At 41.8% G+C, this 22,020-nt stretch overlaps 1 protein-coding gene across 1 annotated transcript in view; it reads right to left on the bottom strand.

Annotated features, from left to right (window-relative positions):
- The window catches only part of LOC107664393 (protein kinase C alpha type-like), a 70,790-nt gene that overhangs the window by 31,778 nt on the left and 16,992 nt on the right, over positions 1-22,020 (bottom strand). The window contains exons 3-8 of the mRNA XM_016454953.1: positions 13,496-13,652; positions 13,288-13,422; positions 11,182-11,275; positions 7,873-7,902; positions 3,828-3,968; positions 2,113-2,286 (exon numbers count right to left, since the gene is read on the bottom strand). Of these exons, the coding sequence (XP_016310439.1) occupies positions 2,113-2,286; positions 3,828-3,968; positions 7,873-7,902; positions 11,182-11,275; positions 13,288-13,422; positions 13,496-13,652 (731 nt within the window). The remainder of the gene's footprint in view (positions 1-2,112; positions 2,287-3,827; positions 3,969-7,872; positions 7,903-11,181; positions 11,276-13,287; positions 13,423-13,495; positions 13,653-22,020) is intronic.

The following is a 22,020-nucleotide window of genomic DNA, read 5'->3' as shown; positions in this document are numbered from 1 at the left end:
AGCAGGGAGCCAGGGTGGAGCTTGCAGAACAGAAGATCCCCACAGCAGAGTGGAAGACCACCAGGGCAGAGCAGGAGGGACCAAGAATCCCCACGGTGGAGCAGATGACCATCAGGGTGGAGCAGGCGAGCAGAGCAGAACAGGTTATCTAGGTGAAGCTTCGGAGCAGAAAACCACCACAGGTCAGGAGGCCATGACGGAGCGGAGACACTGGCAGACCACTTGGCTGTGACAGAAAAGGCAGAGAGTTTGTGAGCAGCCTCCCTAGCCCCAACATGACCGGCAGAATATCCTTGAATGGCCTCAATGGCCATCAGGCAGAAAGTTTGTGAAAAGCATTACAGGCAGAAACCGCGGCATTACAGGCAGAAAATCCTTGAACAGCCTCAATGGCTGTAGCATGACAGGCAGAGAGCTCAGGGACAGCCTCCTTGGCCATGGCAGGACAAGCAGAGAATTCAGGCAAGGCCTCCTCGGACGTGACAGGGCAAACTGTGAGTTCAGAGTCAGCCTCTTTAGCCATGAAAGGACTGGCAAAGGGTTCACATGTGACCACTGTGGTCAAAACAGGACAGGCAGGAAACTCACAGGCTGGTGCCAATACAGGACTGAGCTCTAGGGCTTGAGTGGGCTCTGGAGCGGATTTGTGGACCTGAGCGGGCTCTGGAGCAGATTCCTGAACTTGAGCAGGCTCTGGAGCGGATGCATGGACTGAAGCAGGCTCTGGAGCGGATTCATGGACAGGAGAGGCCTCTGGAGCGCAATGTTGAGCCCTAACACTCAAGATGGCAACCGCCAAAACGGGCAGAGTGTGGAGAGGCTCTGGCAAAGTGGTGGTGACGCGAGGAGGCTGTGGCGTTGCGGCCGTGGCATGGCGAGGCTCTGTCGTGGCAGCCATCTTGACTGAAGACTCAGGTGTGGCGGCCATGACGTGAAGAGACTCTTGAGTGATGGCCATGTTGTGATGAGGCTCTGGCTTGGTGGCCATGTTGTGAAGAAGCTCTTGAGTGGCAGCCATATTGTGAAGAGGCTCTTTCTTGGCAGGCATGAATTGAGCAGGCTCTGGCTTGGCAGGCATGACGTGAGCAGGCTCTGGCTTGGTAAGTGCTGTGGGATTGTGGATGGTGATCCACTCAGCAGTAAGGCATAGTCTATATATTCGGCAAGGGACCAGTGGACTTTTCCCCCAGGAAGCTGGGAGCAAATGGGCTCATTAAGACCCACCCACAAAATGTCTTTTAACGCCACGTCATTAAAGTCCACCTGGTGAGAAAGTTCACAAAATTTCTCAAGATAATCTTCAATGGCCCACTTGCCTTGTCGAAGGCGCAAGAGAAAAACTGCTGGGTTCATGTTAGGTCAAGCTTTTCTGTAACATATAGTCCACTGAAGGCCAGTTGAAGAACCCAAGTGCAGTTTAATGAAACAAACATGAACTAAACAAACATGGCATGGAGCATGGACAAGACTTACCAAAAACTTTATATTACATTAACCTTGTTACATTAACAAAGCTTGACAATGGCAACATGAGGGCTATATATATACCAAACAATGAGTGTCCCATGATAACAAAACCAACCAATGACAAAACAGAACTAGAAACCACATGACTAGACTAAACAAATGAAAACATGACACATAAACAGGTAGCACAAGAGGATACAGGGAAGCACATGAAAACAAGTCTATGACAAATTTCAAAATAAGAGAAATGAAAACAATGAACAAAAAACCCAAAACTCACGTTACCATAGGTACGTTTTTTGAGTTTTGCAGAAATATAGGTAGAGGCCCGTATTTCCAATGAACCTGGGTAGCTATCGTATGGCTTCAGAATACTACTTTTATGTTTTTTATGGAGTTCTCTTTTTGGATCTTGACATATGTGGTCACTGAACTGTAATTGCATGAAAAAGGTAAGGATTTGACAGATAAGCATAAAGATTTTATAAGAATTTGAAGAGGAGGGTCATGGTTTGGACTGAGGGTGAGAAAATTACTTCATATTGTTTGTGTCTACTGCCTACTGGTATTGTAACAGCTACTGGCAATAGAAACGCTCCAAACGGAAAAAACAGTAGCTACAGTATAAAGAGATGCATTTCTCACCACAGTCTGGAAGCAGGAGTGCAGCTGGGTGAGGAAAGGTGGCTTCTCTCTCTGGGCCAGCACTCGCTTCTCCACCATAGTGCACTCCACATCATCATCCTGGATCACCACATCCTTCTTCAGGATTTTAATGGCATACAGCTCCTCAGTGGACTTCATCTCTGCCAACATCACCTATGTTGAAAGCAAACACACACTAGATGGAAACTCTTAGGCTATGTTCACACTGCAGGAAAATGTGGCCCAAATCCGATTTCTTTGCTCATATGCAACTTAGATCTTTTCGTTTCTGAATTGGGCCACTTGCATATGTGGTTCAGGTCACATGTTTTGCAATGCAGTCTGAACGGTCATATCAAAATTCATGTGACTTTTACGTGACTCTAGATTGACATTCGTCATTATTCCACGCTGATATGAGATTTTACATACTGGTATTTCTTTGATCACTTGGTGAATATGACAGATATTTGCAAAGGTAGTCAGTGGAGAGACAAGAGGTGTTGTTTTATGGTGTATTACAGTATTACAGCTCGATACAAGATAAACTTGTACCGTAAATATTTAAAAACTTTGCTCTCTTTCTCCACATCTTCATCCTCCTTATCACCTGCTCATGAATTTGCTGGCTTTCGTGGCACATCAGCATATAACTGAATGCATAAGTGCTTACTTCAGTGGCCACCGTGTTTACTTCTGTATGACGGCACGCTTCATGATGTCTTGTTATCGTTCTTTTGTTCAGGTCTGTCATTTGATCAAACTGGAATCTGATATTGGCCACATTTAAAACTGATAATGTGAACAGCCACACACAAAAAAAAATCGGATCTGAGCAATAAATCGGAATTGAGCACTAATGCTTGCAGTGTGAACATAGCCTTAGAGATGGGTTAGTAAGTCATTTGGCATATGCCTTCTTAAGGTGCGGTCACATTTACTGTTGCTTGGCGTAATTTCACAGGTGAAATTTGAGTGATTCAAATAGAAATCAGTGCCATCTTGAGTTTCATGCTAGGGCGAAAAAATTCTCTCATCTATAAATTGGTCACTCGAATTCAACAGAAAGCTGCTTGGTCTGAAAGTGACTTGTGCAAGCTGTGCTTTATACATTGCTATGCTACTGACGAGACAACTGACCTTTTTTGCCCATGAAATTTCACTAATGTGACTGTACACAGATAAGCCAAAACTGACAAGCTCCAATCAGCTGGATTTATGCAATTTTTGGGAGCCAGGGCTCAACACAACTGGTTGTTTTAATCACTCCACTGAGAGACAAAGTCGTTCTGAGGAAGAACTAGTAGCTGGATTTTATAATTTATAATTTTATAACTGAATAATTTAGGGGGAAGTCGTGGCCTAATGTTTAGAGAGTCGGACTCATAACCCAAAAGGTTGTGGGTTCGAGTCTCGTACCGGCAGGGATTGTAGGTGGGGGGAGTGAATGTACAGCGCTCTCTTCCACCTTCAATACCACGACTGAGGTGCCCTTGAGCAAGGCACCGAACCCCCAACTGCTCCCCGGGCGCTGCAGCATAAATGGCTGCCCACTGCTCCGGGTGTGTGTTCACGGTGTGTGTGTGTTCACTGCTGTGTGTGTGCACTTTGGATGGGTAAATGCAGAGCACTAATTCTGAGTATGGGTCACCATACTTGGCCACATGTCACGTCACTTTCTTCTTTCTTCTTTTTCATAAGTATGTGTGACTGACCTTCCCAAAACTGCCTTTGCCCAGAAGAGCCAGGAAATGGAAGTCACTGAGTTGAACTCTGTTCATGTTTCCGGATGGTAAACTGAAGCGTTGGTGATCAGTGGGAGTGATGACTTTCTTCCCAGGACCGAACTTGGCTTTCTACAAGAGTGATGGAGAGTGATCAATAACCAATACATGCCAAAATACACACGTGAGCTTCCACAACACTCGAATGCATGTCTGCTACTTAAATTTCTGTTGCGTGCTCAACTACACAACATGGCACTTCTTAGAAACGTGCTGTAACATGGTCAGGCCTGTGTGAAAATGACAGGACATGCAGAAAAATGTGTGCTGGGCTCAAGAGACATCCACAGCCGCTGGAGAGAGACTGAAAGACGCTGTAGAGATCTCCAAATCGCTGTCAGTGTGAACACCCCTGTAGGGTGCAGCGTGCTAAATAAACCTGACTCACGGTTGACATGAAGGGCATCTTCCAAATTCTGTCTATCTAATGAAGATCTGATGTCAAAACGTCACAAGGTACTCGCATTGTGTCCTGCACGGATACCAACAGTACCTCAAAATGAATGTATACACTTTCTTATAGCCTTTTCATCTGGCAAAAGAAATGACAAGTCTCTTGTACAGACTGTCAGATGTTTGAGAAGGTCTGTTAACTGCCATCATGAAGTACTGTATAGCACTATTAACAGCATGGACCCTTTTACTGGAGTGATGTTGTTCTGTATGTGGCGTCCGTATCCAGTGGAGCTCAGTGAGACTATTCATGGTTCACCAGTTGACAGTGATATTGAGGGGCTATCACACTCCCTCAAACCCCGCAATCACACCTCCAACATCTTTCACACACTCTCGCTGTATACTGCACTCTCACTTGCTTTCTACTATAACAGTCTACTCTATCCTGTTATTTAGGTGTAAAAACCCACTGACATTTAGCATTTAGGGCACTAATGCATTCTCTATTTTTCCCCCCTATCTGCTAACTATAGCTATCCACTGTGGTCAGTGGTGATATATGAAACCACACTGACACTTTTTCTGTTATTATAGGTATTCTTATATTTTTTCAAAGTAAAATTTTAGTAACAATTTTTGACAGATATACCCATATTGATAATAATAATTATAAAGTAATAATAATAATAATAACAATGTTCTATCATTAAAAAAATGATTAACAAATATCAGCCCTGTTACCATGATTGACAAGTTGACATTTGCAAAAATAATATTTTTTCCTTCTAATATACACCCAAAGCCTACATAATCTATAAAAACATGCTGTCAATCCTGTTACAATTCTGAAGGTGTTTTAATATTTAATACATTTAATTTGAACATTTGATTGAACATTTAATTTTCTGGCACAATGAAATTGTCATGAACTGCATGGTGACACAAAGATAGAGGATCCAAACGCAGTATATTTAATGAAGGGGTAATCCACAATCAAATTCCAGAAACAGGCAGAAGATCATATACACAGGTAATCAGTCCAGACAATAAAAACAGGGCAAAATCACAGGCATAATCCAAAAAACAGGCAGAGTAACAAGACCAGGAACCAAGACATGGAAGAAACAGGAAACAAGGCTTAGAAACGCAGTATATACTAGCAAGACTTAGCAATAAATGACTAAATAAACCAGGCTTATAAAGGGTGAGCAAACAGGGTTAACTAGACACAGGTGCAAACAATGAGTGCTGATGAGTCCGGGCAAAGGATTATGGGAAATGTAGTAAATCTATCAGTCTATCACTGAGTGACAGAGGTATGGGCACTCCAGCTGGTGTTTGTGACAGAAATATATTAACACTAGTACTTTATATGTCATAAAATGTTTAAAATCTGAATGAAATTGACATTAAATATCAGATTTTTGGAATGGAAAAGACACCTATTTCACAGAAGGGCCCGCTAATGTCTGAGGTCAGAGGAACACCATGTCCTCTGACTGTACAGATACCATGATGGAAAAATGCCAAAGAATTATCAAACGTTTCATATGCCAATTTAATTTGAGGCATCCTGTCACTGTTAATGATTTTCCAGAATTATTAAAGTGGTGCACAAAAATTTCTTTATAGTGGTAGAACATTCTTCGAATTATTAAAATGCTCTTCAAATGGTTCTTTGAAGAACTGTTCACTGAAATGTTCTTTGGGGAACACCAAATTGCATTGCTCCAAAAACCCTTTTGGAGCCTTTATTTTTTAAATGGAGTGAGACATAATGGTCACACTTTAGTTTGGGGACCAATTCTCACTATTAACTATTAACTATGACTTTTGCCTCAAACTCCTATTAGTTAATGAAGTAGTTAAGTTTAGGTTTGGGGTAGGATTAAGTAACATAAAATATGGTCATGCAGAATATGTGCTTTATAAGTACTAATAAACAGCCAATATGATAGTAATATGCATGCTAACAAACAACTAGTTAATAGTGAGAATTGGTCCTTAAAATAAAGTGTTACAGACGTAATATATTTCTTGTGAACATAAATGCCGCTCTGTAAAACTACAGCATCACATGATTTGCATTTGCAGCTAAAAAAGTTAAGGTTAGGGTTAATCTTATGGGTAGGACTCTAAATAAACACAGTGTATACACATCCTGGGTTAAGATTTATCAAATAAGAAGAGTTACCATTCGGCCGCCCACACAACATTGTTTTCATGTTTTCGGTGTCTCTATGTTACCATTATATTAATCAAATAAGATATGATACTAGTTACATTGGGGTACAAATTAAGATGCACATTTTAAATAATATGTGAAATAATGTAATTACAGATGTAATTACATGTTATATTAATTGTAATTACAGTCTAATAACATGTATGTACACAATATATACATTGTAATACATTTTAAGCTAAGTATACAAAAGGTAAACACACCTAATAATACTTTGTAAAATATATGTGCATATAATACACTTCTTGACTATATATAACAAATATTGTCTAGACAATGACCCAGTAATACATTATTATGCATCTGTTCTCACATGCACACATTTAAGGGTTGAAATTTGTCATTTCATTAACATGTTGCTCTTTGAGAAATAGTAAACATTCGGACACATCTAGAAGAGTTATCATGTGCTGCCCCCTATTGGAGATCTCAAGTAAGTGCAAACCCAAACACTAGTGCGCTTCAGACTGTCAACAGTGCAGTGAAACAACAACAGTGTTCATACGCTTTTTCAGTGAGTGACTAGAACAGAATTTTTCTGTGGTGGCAGACAAAAAGATGTGATCTATTTGTTATTCGTTCAGGATGCACATGAAGCATGCTGAGGGTCAGAGTGTGAGGAAACCTTCTATGATCTATAGAAGGCCGAAGCAGATCACAAACAGCCAAAAGATCATTGCCTGTCCTTTAGCTTCTGTGTTCTGCCTATTTACTAACAACTGCAGTGCTTATGGCTTTATAACTGTAATAAACATGTGCTTGTGTGTCTGTGTGTGGAGGAAGCCCATGATTATTTGACAGATTTCATAGATTTAACTACTATTTGATTGGCTTATTATGTTTAATGTAATAGAAAATAACTTGTAAAATACAATATACATTTTTCATTGGAATATCATCCAATTTGCGTGTCTCATTCAACACTGTTACCATATAATGGGCATATACTAGGTTACATTATTGCTTAAAAATCATCTATTGACAAAAATATTTTGCTGATCATTACTATTCAAAGTTTTTAAATAGTAATAATAATAATAATAATAAAAAAATCTTATTTCATGCTCAGATGGCACTATTTCTGTCACTTCTGAGGTCAGATGTCAGTGGATGTTCATTTGAACAATAAAGAAAGAAAGCAAGAAAGTGTGTGTGGATAGTGTAAATTAAAGGGAATAGAAACCTGAAAGAAGTTGGATTGCATCTTTGTTAGTAAATCTGATTTCTTTGTAGCAGCCTGAGCCACACAAATAATCAGAGCGAGTGAATTATAATACTCTATGATGAACAGATAGAGACGGACAAGAGGCGAGCAGGGCAGAGAGAGGAGGCTACCTTCAGCAGGTGGATATTGAACTGATAGGCCTATAAGAGGGGAAAAACTGGGATGTTAGTCTGCTATCTGCATACAGGGACACACAGGGAGTGTGAAGACTCAGCAGGTCTTTTCTTTTCTCTTCAGACTTCAGCTGTAGATGCAGAAAGGCAGGAAACAAACATCACAGAACAAGGAGAGAGGATCAGTCAAACCAACACAGTCACGGACAAATGACTCAGTGTCAGACAACTGACACAAGCATTAAGAAAACAGCAGAAGATGGAATACGGAAAGCATTTTTAACAGATTATCCAGTAATATTTGATATGATTTCTGCTCATTGTTGCTAGAGCAGTATTTGAAACGAAAAGCCAGTTTTACACATTCTATTGCCATTTCCGATTATCATATAGTTTATAGTATCTAGTGCCTACTGGTGCAATACTTTTGTCAAAACAGATTTTGAAAATACCTGAATTGTGCTACATTAGATAACTAAATATAACTAATTAAATATATTAAGAAACAATTCTAGGGTTTTTGTGAGAACTGAGTTCATTTTTCTGGGATATTTTTACTCAAGTCTCCTCAAGTTCATGCAGAGTAACCACAAGTGTAGTTCACAATATTAAAGGGTTAGTTCACCCAAAAATGAAAATTCTGTCATAATATATATAATAAAATATATATAATGCTATAGGCCGATATAAACATAAATACAATATTATATATCTCTTACAAAAATTAACCATGGTTTTATGTATTTATTTATTGTTTTACATTCTTCATATTTTTCCAAATGGTGAAATTGTTCACCAACGAGCTTTTGTTCGCGAATATCTGATGTGGTAAATGTTTTGAATGCGTTACAGCATCAGTGAGCTGTACTGCTACTTTGGGCTACTCTTCTACATGGCCATGCTGAAGTTGATGTCCATCAGAGACTACTGGCGGCAGGACAGTCTTTTCTCTGTTCCTTTTCCTGCCACAATCATGTCAAGGGACAGATACCGCACCATTTCATGGAATCTGCACATGAGTCACCCAGATGCAGACCAGGACAATGACAGAAAGAGGGGCACAGCTGAACACGACCGTCTTTTCAGGGTCAGACCCCTCATGGACACTATCCGGCATGCATGTAAGGCCATCTATCATCCAAGAAAAAATTTGGCAGTGGATGAAAGAATGGTGGCATGCAAAGCACACACAGGAATGACTCAGTACATGAAAGCCAAGCCAACCAGGTGGGGCTTCAAGTTGTTTGTTCTTGCGGACTCATCAAATGGATATACTGTAGATTTTGCTGTGTACACCGGAAAGAACAACTTTCCCACAGGCCATGGACTGTCATATGATGCTGTGACATCTCTGTTAGACCGTACAGTTTTGGGCTCTGGGTACCATGTATACATGGATAATTTTTACACTAGTCCCAAGCTCCTATCAGACTTGTTTGCTTTGAAGTTTGGTGCATGTGGGACTTACAGAGACAACAGGAAGGACTGCCCTCGGAATGCAGCTAACTCACTCATCAAAAAATCTGTGAGGGGTTCCATCAGGTGGATTAGAGACAAACATCTTGTGTTTGTGAAATAGATGGACACACGAGAGGTGTCTGTCTGTTCCACCATCCATGCTGCTTATACAGGAGACACTGTGCAGAGGAGGGTGAAAACACAAAATGGATGGAGGACAAAGAGTTTTCCATGTCCTGCACCTGTGACTGCCTACAACCAGCAGATGGGGGGCGTTGACCTGTCTGATCAGCTGTTACAGTACTACAGTACACAGCACAAAACAATGAAGTGGTACAGAAAGCTATTTCTACACTTCTTGGACATTGCTGCCACCAATGCTTTTATTGTACACAAAGAGCTTTATGGCACCATGAACCACAAGGAGTTTATGGAATAACTAATTGCAGAGCTCTGTGGTGTGTCACAGAAAATACCACCAAAACGGACCAGTGTTGACCATGTGCCTTTTCCAGGAGCTGAGCAGGCCTCAGATGCCACTACTGGTCGCCGGACCTGTGTGCTTTGCAAAGCAAAGCATGGTAAGAGGCAGGACACTCCTTGGAAATGCCAGGCATGTGATGTTCACTTGTGTGTTCAGCTGAAAAGGAACTGTTTCCTAGAGTGGCACAAAGTATAGCTATGAATGTGTCTTCTGTACCACTATATGTACCACAGTGTACTGACTGACTGGAAGCAAGTAAGCTTTTTTTTCTTGTGACCACATAAACCTAATAAACTGTTTAACTGCACTCGCAAGTGTATCTCAAGTTACGCGCGTCCAAAGTGACGCAGTAGAGACGAAAATGTGGAATAAAGTCATTATTTTTGTTTTCTTTGCGCAAAAAAGTATTCTCGTAGCTCCGTAACTTTACTGTTGAACCACTGATGTCACACGGACTACTTTGTCGATCATCTTGGTACTTCTCTGGACTTTGAACGTGGTAGTTACCTTGCTGTCTATGGGAGGGTCAGAGAGCCCTCAGATTTCATCAAAAATATCTTAAATTGTGTTTCCGAAGATGAACGAAGGTCTTACGGGTTTTGAACAACATGAGGGTGAGTAATTAATGACAGAATTTAAATTTTTTGGTTGAACTAACCCTTTAACTATCAACATGATCCACTGACAACCACATTATGTCAAAATTTGCATTGTGATTATATTTACAGTAGACTTTGAGAGACATTTTTTAACAGATTGAAGTATCAGAATACTTTTCGGTGGCGCTGTATTTGAGAATCGTGATTCATGAATACTATCAAAACCATGACGACTTCATATGCAAGGTTTCCTTGATATCCCATTGAGAAAGAGAGAGGTGAAAGCACTGAAAGACTGTTTGAGGTGAAAAAACAAAACAGTCTGAGTAGTTTCCAGAAAGATAGACACAAAAGCAAACAGTTACAGCAGTATAAAGCCAAACAGTTGTTGCATAATAAGCAAACACTTGACAAAGGGACCTCGGCGCCCGTCGTGTCCCTGGCATCCCTCAGCATCCCACCAACCACGAGATCTCACCATGGAAACGGTTGCTATGGTGACCCTGACAGTGGCTTTTTGGTCTTTGAGAGTCATGATCTAGTCTAAACCGTATTCGTGCATCCTGTGATTCAGCACTGCTGGGCCGCTGCTGTTATCTGGCTTTAGCAGCCACTCGTAGAACATTCACTACACATTAAAACACGATTTAATCAATTGACTTGAGAATGAACAGCCATGCAGGACTCTTCAACGCTCCTCTGGCATGACAATGAGTCATGAATGAGTGTGTTTGAAGAGCTGCGGAGATAAACACACACACTCACCTCAAACTTCTGCCGCAGCTCCAGGTTAATGTCATTCTCCTCTGGGATGGGCACATTGTAGTACTCACCCTCCTCCTGGTTTAACATCTTATACCTGTCAAATGAGAGAATATCAGACACAATTAAAAACTTCAAATAGTATTATCATGGTACAGTCTAAAAAGTATGGTACAGGTATAGTAGCATATTACCATGGCCCTCTTTGTTTTCAAAAAGTACATGCCTGCATTTACAGCATGGCTGTAAAAAACAGCTCTGCAAGGTATAAACCAATGCAAAGTGCATTAAAATGCTTGACTGCAGCCCCTGAATGAATGACTGTCATTGTGCACTGTCATCTGTTGTTTTATGGCTTTAGAAACAGAGATTCATTAATATGACATTATAAAGCTGAGGTCTCTGTCTCTCTATGGCTATGTTGTGTGTGAATCTGCTACTGTCTCTGGGTTCCTGTGAAATTTCATTTGATGTGAAGGGTCTCTCAGAGGACCCCTCATTAAATCAGCACATACACTGCTGAAACTAGACACTGAGTGTATTGACTTTTTTAATGATCTGCATCAGTGCTATTAAGGTGATATTTGGAACAAATCAGATCAGGACTTAATTTTTCCAATTCAAATAGTATAGAAACTCTTCTATGCCAGATTTCACAGTACTAAGCAGTTACAAATCTAGTGTACTATTACTGTTTAATGTTTTGACACATATATTACACTATAACAATTTATTATGGCTCTAAAATCTGATCGGATGGGCTTAACAGTTATTGTAAAATAGTCTGCCTACTGTGTATTAATGCACAAATCATTAGTTACATTGTCTGGAGTTCATAAATTACCCAAAGTTAACCTAATGAATTGTGGTCGTGCTCATAAGCACACACACCTTGAAAAAAGTTAATAATTAATATATTATATATATTAAGGTATTATAAAAATGCCACTTTATTTTGGTACTGCGCCGGAATAAGCTATTTCACATAATTTTCACGAATCCGGTCCATGGACTTTCATCCAATGAACACGAGAGGTCGCTCTCTCACCATATTGACACTCACTCCACATAGACTGTCACACATCACTCTGGACTACATCTCCCATGCTCCACTGCACTGATTGCACACTCACCTGTATCCAATAACTCACACTATATAACACTCACTCTGATCCTACTCTAGTCGCCGAGTATTGTATGTGTTTATCTCTCTCCAAGCGATAGCTACTCTACGGAGCCTGTCTAGTTTTCAGTTCCTAGTCATAATCTTGTCTTGCTGGTTTACTCGTGTTTAGGCTCTTGCCTGTATTGACCATGTCATTGAATAAAGCCTTGCAAGTGGATCCGCTCCCGTCACCCCGTTACAGAGACGTGAGGCGAGCGGATCCACTTGCATCCACTTGTTTGTCCCCAGCAGTTAAACTGTACACTGTTTACAGGAAAATCCTCCAGGTCCTACACATTCTTTGGTTTTACAACTTATTCTGCATCTTTGAACCTTTTCCAACAGTGACTGTATGAGAAAATTGCAGACATTCATTAATGCAGAAGAAGGCAACATGATGCATTAAGAGGAGGGTGTATTTTTGAGTTTTGTTTAAAGATCTTGGTAATAATATAAATTAGGGAACACCTTTTCACTATTAACTATTATTAAGAGTTTTCCATGAATAAACTCCTAGTTACTGCTTATAGATAGTATATATTAAAAAATACATTTTTATGATCCCTCTTATTTTCTTTAAATAATTAACATTATGCAAATTCTTCAAGGTGTATGTAAACTTACGACCAAACCTGCATATGGGAATTATGATTTTTATTCATTTTTTAACTATTTATTGAACATTAGTGTATTTTACCATATTAAAATGACTATAAAGCATGTCCTCTTATGGTTTATTGCTTGAATAGGCGCTGTAGTGTGAAATTGCCAATATAACTCAAAATACAGAAATAGCATGATATATTTATACTGTAATATCAGCCACTGACTGTTTTACAGCCACAACATTTATTATACAACCTTATTTCAACTATTTTACAGTGTAAAGTATGTAAGAAAAACAGTAGTTTGTTGTGTTTGTGCTGTCAGCGTATTTGACTCACCAGCCGCATACAGTAGCTTTGATCAGCTCAGACACACCAAAGGACATGGAGCCCATGAAGTCATTACGGGTGGTTCTGTCCCAATCCCACACCTCCACGGACAGACGGCGCTCCTTATCCGATGGCTTTAACTTACTGCACACAGACACGCATGAGAAAACAAATCTACAATGCTGTCTGAGTGTGTGTTTAATGCTGACAGACTCACAAGATAAAGGACTCGTTCCAGGTGGGGTTGAGCGAGGAGCGGATGGTCCGGGTCTTCTGTTTGGTCTCATTCTTGGGGTCTGGGATGAGTTTGAGCTTCACATACGGGTCTGACAGACCATTGGGGTCCATGGGAATCAGATTTCTGGCCTCACCCACTGATTAATAAGAAAGAAATCAAAACATGAACTAAAGCATGAAAAACATAACAAGTGAAAACATCAATTCGTAGATCTTTTTCAGTGCAAATGTGCTGAATATTTTAATAATATCACTATTAGTTATTACTGAAATTATACACCACCGTTATTTTTTAATGTGTAAACAGGTTTTGAGGAACATGTGGACACAGGAACAGGAAGTGCCACCATCTCATCTATATTCCTCATATTTTAAGTAAGTAAGTTTTCATAAGTACATTAGCAAGTTTACTGCTAAATGATTCTCTGACAGCAACTGTAGATTATATTGATGGTTGCTTGTTATCTTTCCTGTGGCTTGTCTACAAGAGATGATGTAGGAGGTCTGGGGGATTATGGGCAGAACGCTGGAATAGGAAGTGCGATTGTATGGGTGAATAAAGCGAGACCTCAGTTCTACAAAAAGTGTCAGTTAATCTGTCTATACGCATCTACATGGTGTCAGAAGTGTGCCTTTAGTGACGATGGCACAAGGACTTTGTAAGATTGACCCCCTCGTCTTTCACGAGAATATTGCAGACAACTGGACGAAGTTTAAGGGCGAGTGGAGCATTTACAGCAACGCTGGTCTTTCAGCAGCAACAAAAAAAGTGCAAGCGTACACGTTTCTGAACCTCGCTGGTCCCGATGCCCAAGATAAATATGACACTTTCACTTTCAAGGAGGGGGAAGATCCGGAGGATTCGGAGGTACTGGTAAAGAAGTTTGAGGAAATATGCCTGCCTGTAAAGAATGTAATTATGGACAGACATGTATTTAATACAAGAACCAGAAGCCACATGAAACAATCCAGTCGTACGTTGCCACGTTAAAAACACTAGCCAGAAATTGCGAATTTGGCACGCTGCACGACAAACTGATAAGATATCGATTAGTATGTGGCATTCACAATGACAATATCCGCACACAGCTGCTGAAAGAAAAAAATCGAACTTTAAACTCAGTTATCGAAATATGCATGCTACATGAGCAGTCTGAAAAAGGAAAAAAATAAATAAAAAAGAAGCAGGTACCAAAGAACTAAAGAAGGAAAGCGAAGTTTGTGCCGTGCAATATTCTATATGTTCAAACCGTGGTGGCCAGCATTCATCTGACCGCAGCAGCTGTCCAGCCTTCAACAAGCGCTGTAATGCGTCTGGAAAATGGAACCACTTCTCTAAATGGTGCAGATCAAGCCAAACACGCACCTACAACAAACAAGGAAAAGGTCCATCTCAGCCCAGCAGAGCACCCCACACCATACGCAGGGGAGGACAGACACATAGAATAAGTGAACTTGATGCACAGATTGCATATGAACCAACGGACCTATTTTACTGTGAAAGTGTAGAGGTGCCAGCTGATAGAGGAGAGATATTTACTGTCCTGTCCACTTTCAACACAGGGAAGCAAGTTAAGGTGAAGATTGACACTGGAGCTCAGTGCAATGTACTGTCCAGAGGCGTTCTCCAGCACATCGACCCAGTCGGCTCATGTCGACCATAGCCATCTAGTCAACCTTGTGGCTTATGGTGGTCAGATCATAAGGACTTTAGGTGTTACTAATGTAAACTTCACATGTGGCACACTACAGTTCCAGGTTGTTGACAGTGATGCAAAACCTCTATTGGGCCTCAGAGACAGCGTCAAACTAGGCTTTGTGCAACTTGGCCCGAATGCGCACGCTCTCCAGCAGGGGGCCCCTGAGCTCACAGAGTATAAAGATCTTTTTGACTGCAGCACTATAGGCAAACTATACGAAGCAGACCACCTTCATGACCCCCGCGGGCCAATATGCCTTCCTTCAAATGCCCTATGGAATTTCCATGGGAAGCGAAGTCTTCCAAAGGTGTATGGAGCAGCTCTTTGAAGGACAGTCATGAGCAATTGTTGTTGACGACATCCTTGTTTGGGGCAGCACAAGAGAAGACCATGATCTGCACCTCCGGCAGGTCATGGACAGAATACGGGCCGTAAATCTTAACCTCATCCCTGACAAGTGCCGTTTCCAGGTGTCTGAGGTGTCATATGTGGGTCACCTTCTAACTGACCAGGGCATAAAGCCTGACCCTACGAAGACAGATGCAGTCCATTCTATGCCAACCCCAGCGGACAAGCATGGTGTTCAAAGGTTCTTGGGCATGACAAACTATTCATCAAAATTCATCCCCCGGGATGCGAAAATCACATATAGCGAAATCACAGCACCCCTGCATCAACTCCTGCTTCAGGATGTGGAATGGAGCTGGCAGGAGCACCACATGGTAGTGTTCACCAGATTTAAAGAACTCCTCACAAGTCCTCCTGTACTCCAGTACTTTGACGTGCACCAACCAGGGGTGTTATCTGCAGATGCCTCTCAGCACGGCCTGGGTGCTGTCTGTCTCCAGAACAACAAACCAGTGGTGTTTGCCTCAAGAGCACTTACAGAGACTGAGTCACGCTACGCTCAGATAGAAAAGGAGCTGCTGGCCCTTGTCTATGCTTGTCAGAAATTCCACGACTATATATATGGCCGTCCAGTGACCGTAGAAACGGATCATCAGCCCCTCATCACTATTTTAAAAAACCACTACACTCAGCCTCTGCACGTCTTCAGAGGATGATGCTTAAGCTGCAGCGCTATCACCTCAATGTCGTCTACAAGAGTGGCAAAGAGCTATACCTAGCAGACGTGCTCTCATGTGCACACCTGCCCTCCACTGACTGGGCCGAAACTACTGAGGACTATGATGTCATGACAGTGGAAGCCCTCTCCTCAAGGAGAATTGAGGAACTGAGACAGGAGACACAGGCAGACTATCTATGCAGGCGCTTATCTGAGGTCGTTGCCGTGGGCTGGCCTGACTCATCAAAGAAGCTGCCACATGACCTCAGGCAATTCTATGCCATAAGGGATGAACTCACAGTTGATAATGGCCTACTGCTCTGTGGTCAGCGTTTCGTCATTCCCCACTCACTGCAACACTATTATATTAGACAGCTGCATCAAGGGCACCCGGGCCTAGAAGCAACAAAGCGCAGGGTCAGAGAAATCATGTTTTGGCCCAGCATATACCACAACATTGAACATGGAATCTCCATGTGCGCTCCTTGTAATGCCCTCAGACCACACCAAACAAAGGAGCCCCTTCAATTGCATGATATACCAGACTTGCCATGGGCCCTTACAGGAGCAGAGTACGAGTCGACTCGTACTGATTTGTAATAGACCAGCTCCCAAACATGACCAGTGCAACCGTTATAACCAGGCTAAAGCGCCACTTTGCCACCCATGGAGCTCCTCAGCAGCTAATGACTGACAACGCAGCATATTTCACAAGCAGGGAGTTCCAAGAATTTGCCTGCACATGGGGCTTCTGCCATGTCATCAGCAGCCCCCACTACCTTCAATCAAATTGGCTAGCTGAGAGGGCTGTACGCTCAGCCAAACACCTGCTAGAAAAATGCCCACGTGATGGAACGGATGTATATGCGGCGTTGCTCAATCTACTCAACATACCAAGGGATGGGCTGCCTTCACCAGCCCAGCACCTGCTTTCTCGGTGCACCAAGACCCTTATTCCCATGACCAAAGCCATGTATGTGCCAAAGGTAGAAACGCAGGTCCAAGCAGCTCTAACACGGACCAGACAAAGAGGAAAGACACATTATGACAGGTCAGCCAGACCCTTGGCCTCATTGCAAACAGGGCAGACAGTGAGAATACAGACGGACAGGGGATATGACAGATTGGGAACGGTAATAGGAAGAGCACCACAGCCAAACAGCTACCAGGTCCAGGTCGGAGATGCCACATATGTGAGAAACAGGCGCCACCTCCTACATACACATGAACAGTACACCCCGCCTCCAACAACAGAGGTCCCCCTTAACACCAAGAGTGAACCTCTGCCAGAACCCCAGCCTAATGTCAACCAGCCGCAGACAGAACAAGTGCAGGAACCACCTGTGGTTGTCACCCGTTCAGGGAGAATATCAAAGCCCAACTCCCTATACAAAGACTACGCTACATAAGCTCAGACTGTTCATACCACTCTTATTGCAGCACTCCTGTTCCTTGTGGCTGTTTAAAAAAATAAAAAAATAAATAAAGTCGGACCAATGTTGCATCCTGTTTTTGGTATGCGTGTCAGGTTGTACACTGTTTGCTAGTTTCACTGTTCATGTGCACTTTTATATTAGCTATATACAGCTAATATATATATAGATGTTAAAATCTTTTTTTGTTGTTGTTGATTGATTCAGTTTCAATTTCTTATTCATGTTAAACCTATTCAGGTATCCTATCATTTAGAAGGGGGATGTAGATTATATCGGTGGTAGCTTGTTATCTTTCCTGTGGCTGTCTACAAGAGATGATGCAGGACGTCTGGGGGATTATGGGCGGAACACTGGAATAGGAAGTGTGATTGTATGGGTGAATAAAGCGAGACCTCAGTTCTACAAAAAGTGTCAGTTTTTCTGTCTATAAGCATCTACAGCAATAAAGAAGTTGAAGTGGCATTTGACCCTGTCAAAAATAAATAAATAAATAAATTTACCAGTCTCCTGGCTGCAACAGGCAGGCTGCATTTCTATTAATAACCAAAAGGGGGAGACGTGTCTCTTTCAGTCTTTCTCACAGAAACATTAGGAAGCAACTTAAACAGAGCTCACTTTTTTAAAATTTGAATGTGTGGCAAACATCGCTCAAATCTCTTAAGAAGCTCTAATTCACAGAAAACTCATTCCAAAGGTCTGACAGTGTTAGTGATAGTGGCCGTTAATTTGACTCTCCACATCGCCTACACTTAGTTGCTGACAGAGAGACGTCAACAAGAATCAAGGCTTTTTCTGCGGCTGTTGCTTAGATACGACATCTATGAGAAGCGCCGCGCTCATCCGTTTGCTTTCTCTTGCTCTTCTGAGGCTTTTCAGATGGAATAAGATCCATCGCTGTTAATTCCAGCTGAAACTCCTTTCATGTGTCTTTAAACATAATCTTCTGGAAATTATATTTATACCAAAAGTTATCCAGGAAAAAAGTGCATGTAATGACAGTCTGATTATAAAAATATCATAATTAATTAATAATACAAAACAACTGCATTTGATTTATTAAACTGTGTTCCGTTAGTTGATCTACTGTGTAGTTAGAGTTAATGATTTTAACAAAGCCCTAAGTATTAAACTTTAGTGTGCAGTCTCACACTGTTTGACATGAATGATTCTTCAGTTCATGAGGCTTGTTGAAGAGGTGTGTTGTTACTTTACTAAGCAAACAATCTTACAATTTTCACCTGGAAGCCATCTGACCATGCCATACCAACCACCAAAATCACCTACATACTGTAGCAACATGCTAAAAACACTTCAGCGACCACTAGGACTGGGTACTGACAGATTTCATGAATCGATTCAATATCAATTTGTTTGTATATATATCAGTACATTTCACATTTTTATCAACTGATGCTCAACTACCTTAACTAATTATGTACACACAGAGAACCCTGCCAGTTGGTACATTAATATATTTTTAAATTGGTAAACATTTATTTTAAGTTGCTTATTAGCATGCATATAGCATATTGTCTGTTTATTAGTACTTTGTTCAATATGTGTTTAAAGCACATATTAATGTCTTATTCTGAATGACTACATTTTAGATCCCTTAATCATACATCATACCTAAACTTAACAACTACCTTACTAACTATTAATAAGCAGCAAATCATTTGTTTATTGAGCCAAAAGTCATAGTTAATAGTTAGTTAATAGTTAGAATTGGTCCCCAAAATAAAGTGTAACCATTAGATTTAATGTCCAAAAATCAACAATATATAATAATCAACAATCAAATAAAAAACTGATTGTATACAAACAATTAAACTGCAAATGAGTAAAAATATAATGAATATGTAATATAGTGCATAAATTTACCAAAATGCTCCTCTCTAGCTGTTTTTTCTAGTTTACTAATGAGCTGTTTACATTGAATGGCTTTCCTGAGGTAAATGTAACGTTCTATGACTTACTGTTTGCAAGCTGTTTTATTGACATCTTTCTGGGATTGAAACACTGGTTGAGCGATATGATACATTTCAGTAAGTTGTATTGCTGCTTTCAACAATATCTGGTGTTCATTCATGTTTATTTTGGGCTATAACCAGTAGAGGAAGTGATGATAGGTTCACGTGTCGCTAACAGCAATCACGCCACATGAAGACATTTATTGTTTGAATTTCAGATATATTGATAGAATTTGAAAGCTCAGACTTTGGTTCATATTAAACGTATCAAAGCACAAAACTTATTGCTATTTTTGGATGTTGTAATGATAGTCCACTGTAGGCGAGCGTAGTGATGAATCCAAGTGCAGATTTATTTAAACAAAGTGATCCAAACATAATCCAAACAAACGAAGACTTGACTTGACTTGAACAGACTAGACTAGACTAGACTAGACTTGACTTAACATGAACAGACTAGACTCACTGACAGCAGGATAAATACATTCAAGACTTGAACAGACTAGACTAGACTTGACTTAACATGAACAGACTAGACTCACCGACAGCAGGATAAATACATTCAATATACGACAAAGCACAAAGGCAACATGATGGCTACTTATAGCGAACAATCAGGGTCACATGACAAGAACCAACCAATGAGGAAAAACATATGACAGGTACATGAAACAAGGCAACATATCAAAATAAAAGACATGAAAACCTAAACCAGAAACAAAACCCAAAACAGACCTTACAGATGGCAGGTGCGCTGCAAATAATGTTTACTAAAGTTTTGTTCACACATAGACTAAAAGACAGAATCAATGTTGGTTCATCAAAATAAAGACTGTTTAAAAATGATTAGGCCTAATCGATCAACCCAGCCCTAGCAACCATATACATGTATCAACAACATGGCAACCACTTTTAAACCCTAGCACATTTTGCACAAACCTAGTGATGATGTCTGGATGTCTGGTTCTTTATACGCTAAAACATATTTGGTATAGAAAACTGCTAGTAAATTTCGCAAAACAATTCCCATAAATGGTAAATAACACATTGAATTAAAAATGAGAAATTTTAAAGTAGAAGAACTGAAATATTAAAGTATTTTTTTTTCTAAAATGTACTCCAACAATCTTTGTTTTAATTACAACTATATGTATATATATTGTGACGAGCGTCCCGAAGCTGCATCAGCGTCGGAGGCTGAAGTGAAGCGATTCTGCCAAGCCTGCCCGACCTGCCAAGTGACGTCACCCAGGACGCCTCCCTCCAGTCTGCTGATACCGCTGCCCATCATCGAGGTGCCCTTCGAGCGCATCGGGATGGACCTTGTGGGGCCGTTGCCTAAGTCTGCCCGGGGACATGAACACATCCTGGTGATTGTCGACTATGCCACCCAGTACCCCGAGGCAGTTCCCCTCCGAAAAGCCACCGCCAAAGCCATTGCCCAGGAACTCTTCCTGCTCTCCAGCCGAGTCGGCATCCCAGCAGAGATCCTGACCGACCAGGGTACCCCCTTTATGTCCCGGCTGATGGCTGACCTCTGCCGGCTGTTGCGGGTGAAGCAGTTGAGGACCACTGTCTACCATCCCCAGACCGACGGACTGGTCGAAGGCTTCAATCAAATGCTCAAGCAGATGTTGAGACAGGTGGTCGCAGAACGTCAAACCCCACCTCTCGGCTGCCCAGAAGAGGGAGCTGCAGCACCTGGGCGGTCAGTTCTTGGATGTGTTCTCTTCTCTTCCCGGGCAGAACAGCGTCCTGCAGTACGACATCCGGACGCCGCCAGGGGTCGTCGTAAGGGGGCCCTCATCTCAGAGCCGGTTCTCCGAGCCCCGGACTTTAGCTGCCCCTTCCTGCTGCAGATGGATGCCTCCGACACGGGACTGGGAGCCGTCCTGTCACAGATCCAGGAAGGTGAGGAGCATCCGGTCATTTATAGCAGCAGGAAGCTGATCCCGGCCGAGAGGAACTACGCCGCGGTGGAGAGAGAGGCCCTGGCCGTCAAGTGGGCAGTCCTGGAGCTGCGCTACTACCTCCTGGGCCGGAAGTTCACCCTGCTCACGGACCACGCACACCTTCAGTGGATGGCCCGCGCCAAGGATACCAATGCCAGGGTGACCCGATGGTTCCTCGCGCTCAAGGACTTCCACTTTGTGGTGCGTCATTGGGCTGGAGCCGCGAACGCCAACGCGGACGGCCTCTCTCGGATCTGGGCAGCTTTCGCATGTCTGTCAGGGGTCACTCCCCACCCACCCCCTATCTCTCCCCTACTGTCTCATATCATCAACAGGACCAGGACGACGCTTGGGGGGGGGAGTGTGACGAGCGTCCCGAAG

The sequence above is a fragment of the Sinocyclocheilus anshuiensis genome, unplaced genomic scaffold, assembly GCF_001515605.1.
Source record: "Sinocyclocheilus anshuiensis isolate Anshui unplaced genomic scaffold, SAMN03320099.WGS_v1.1 scaffold321, whole genome shotgun sequence".
Lineage (NCBI taxonomy): Eukaryota > Metazoa > Chordata > Actinopteri > Cypriniformes > Cyprinidae > Sinocyclocheilus > Sinocyclocheilus anshuiensis.
This window is presented reverse-complemented; position numbering and strand designations above follow the sequence as displayed.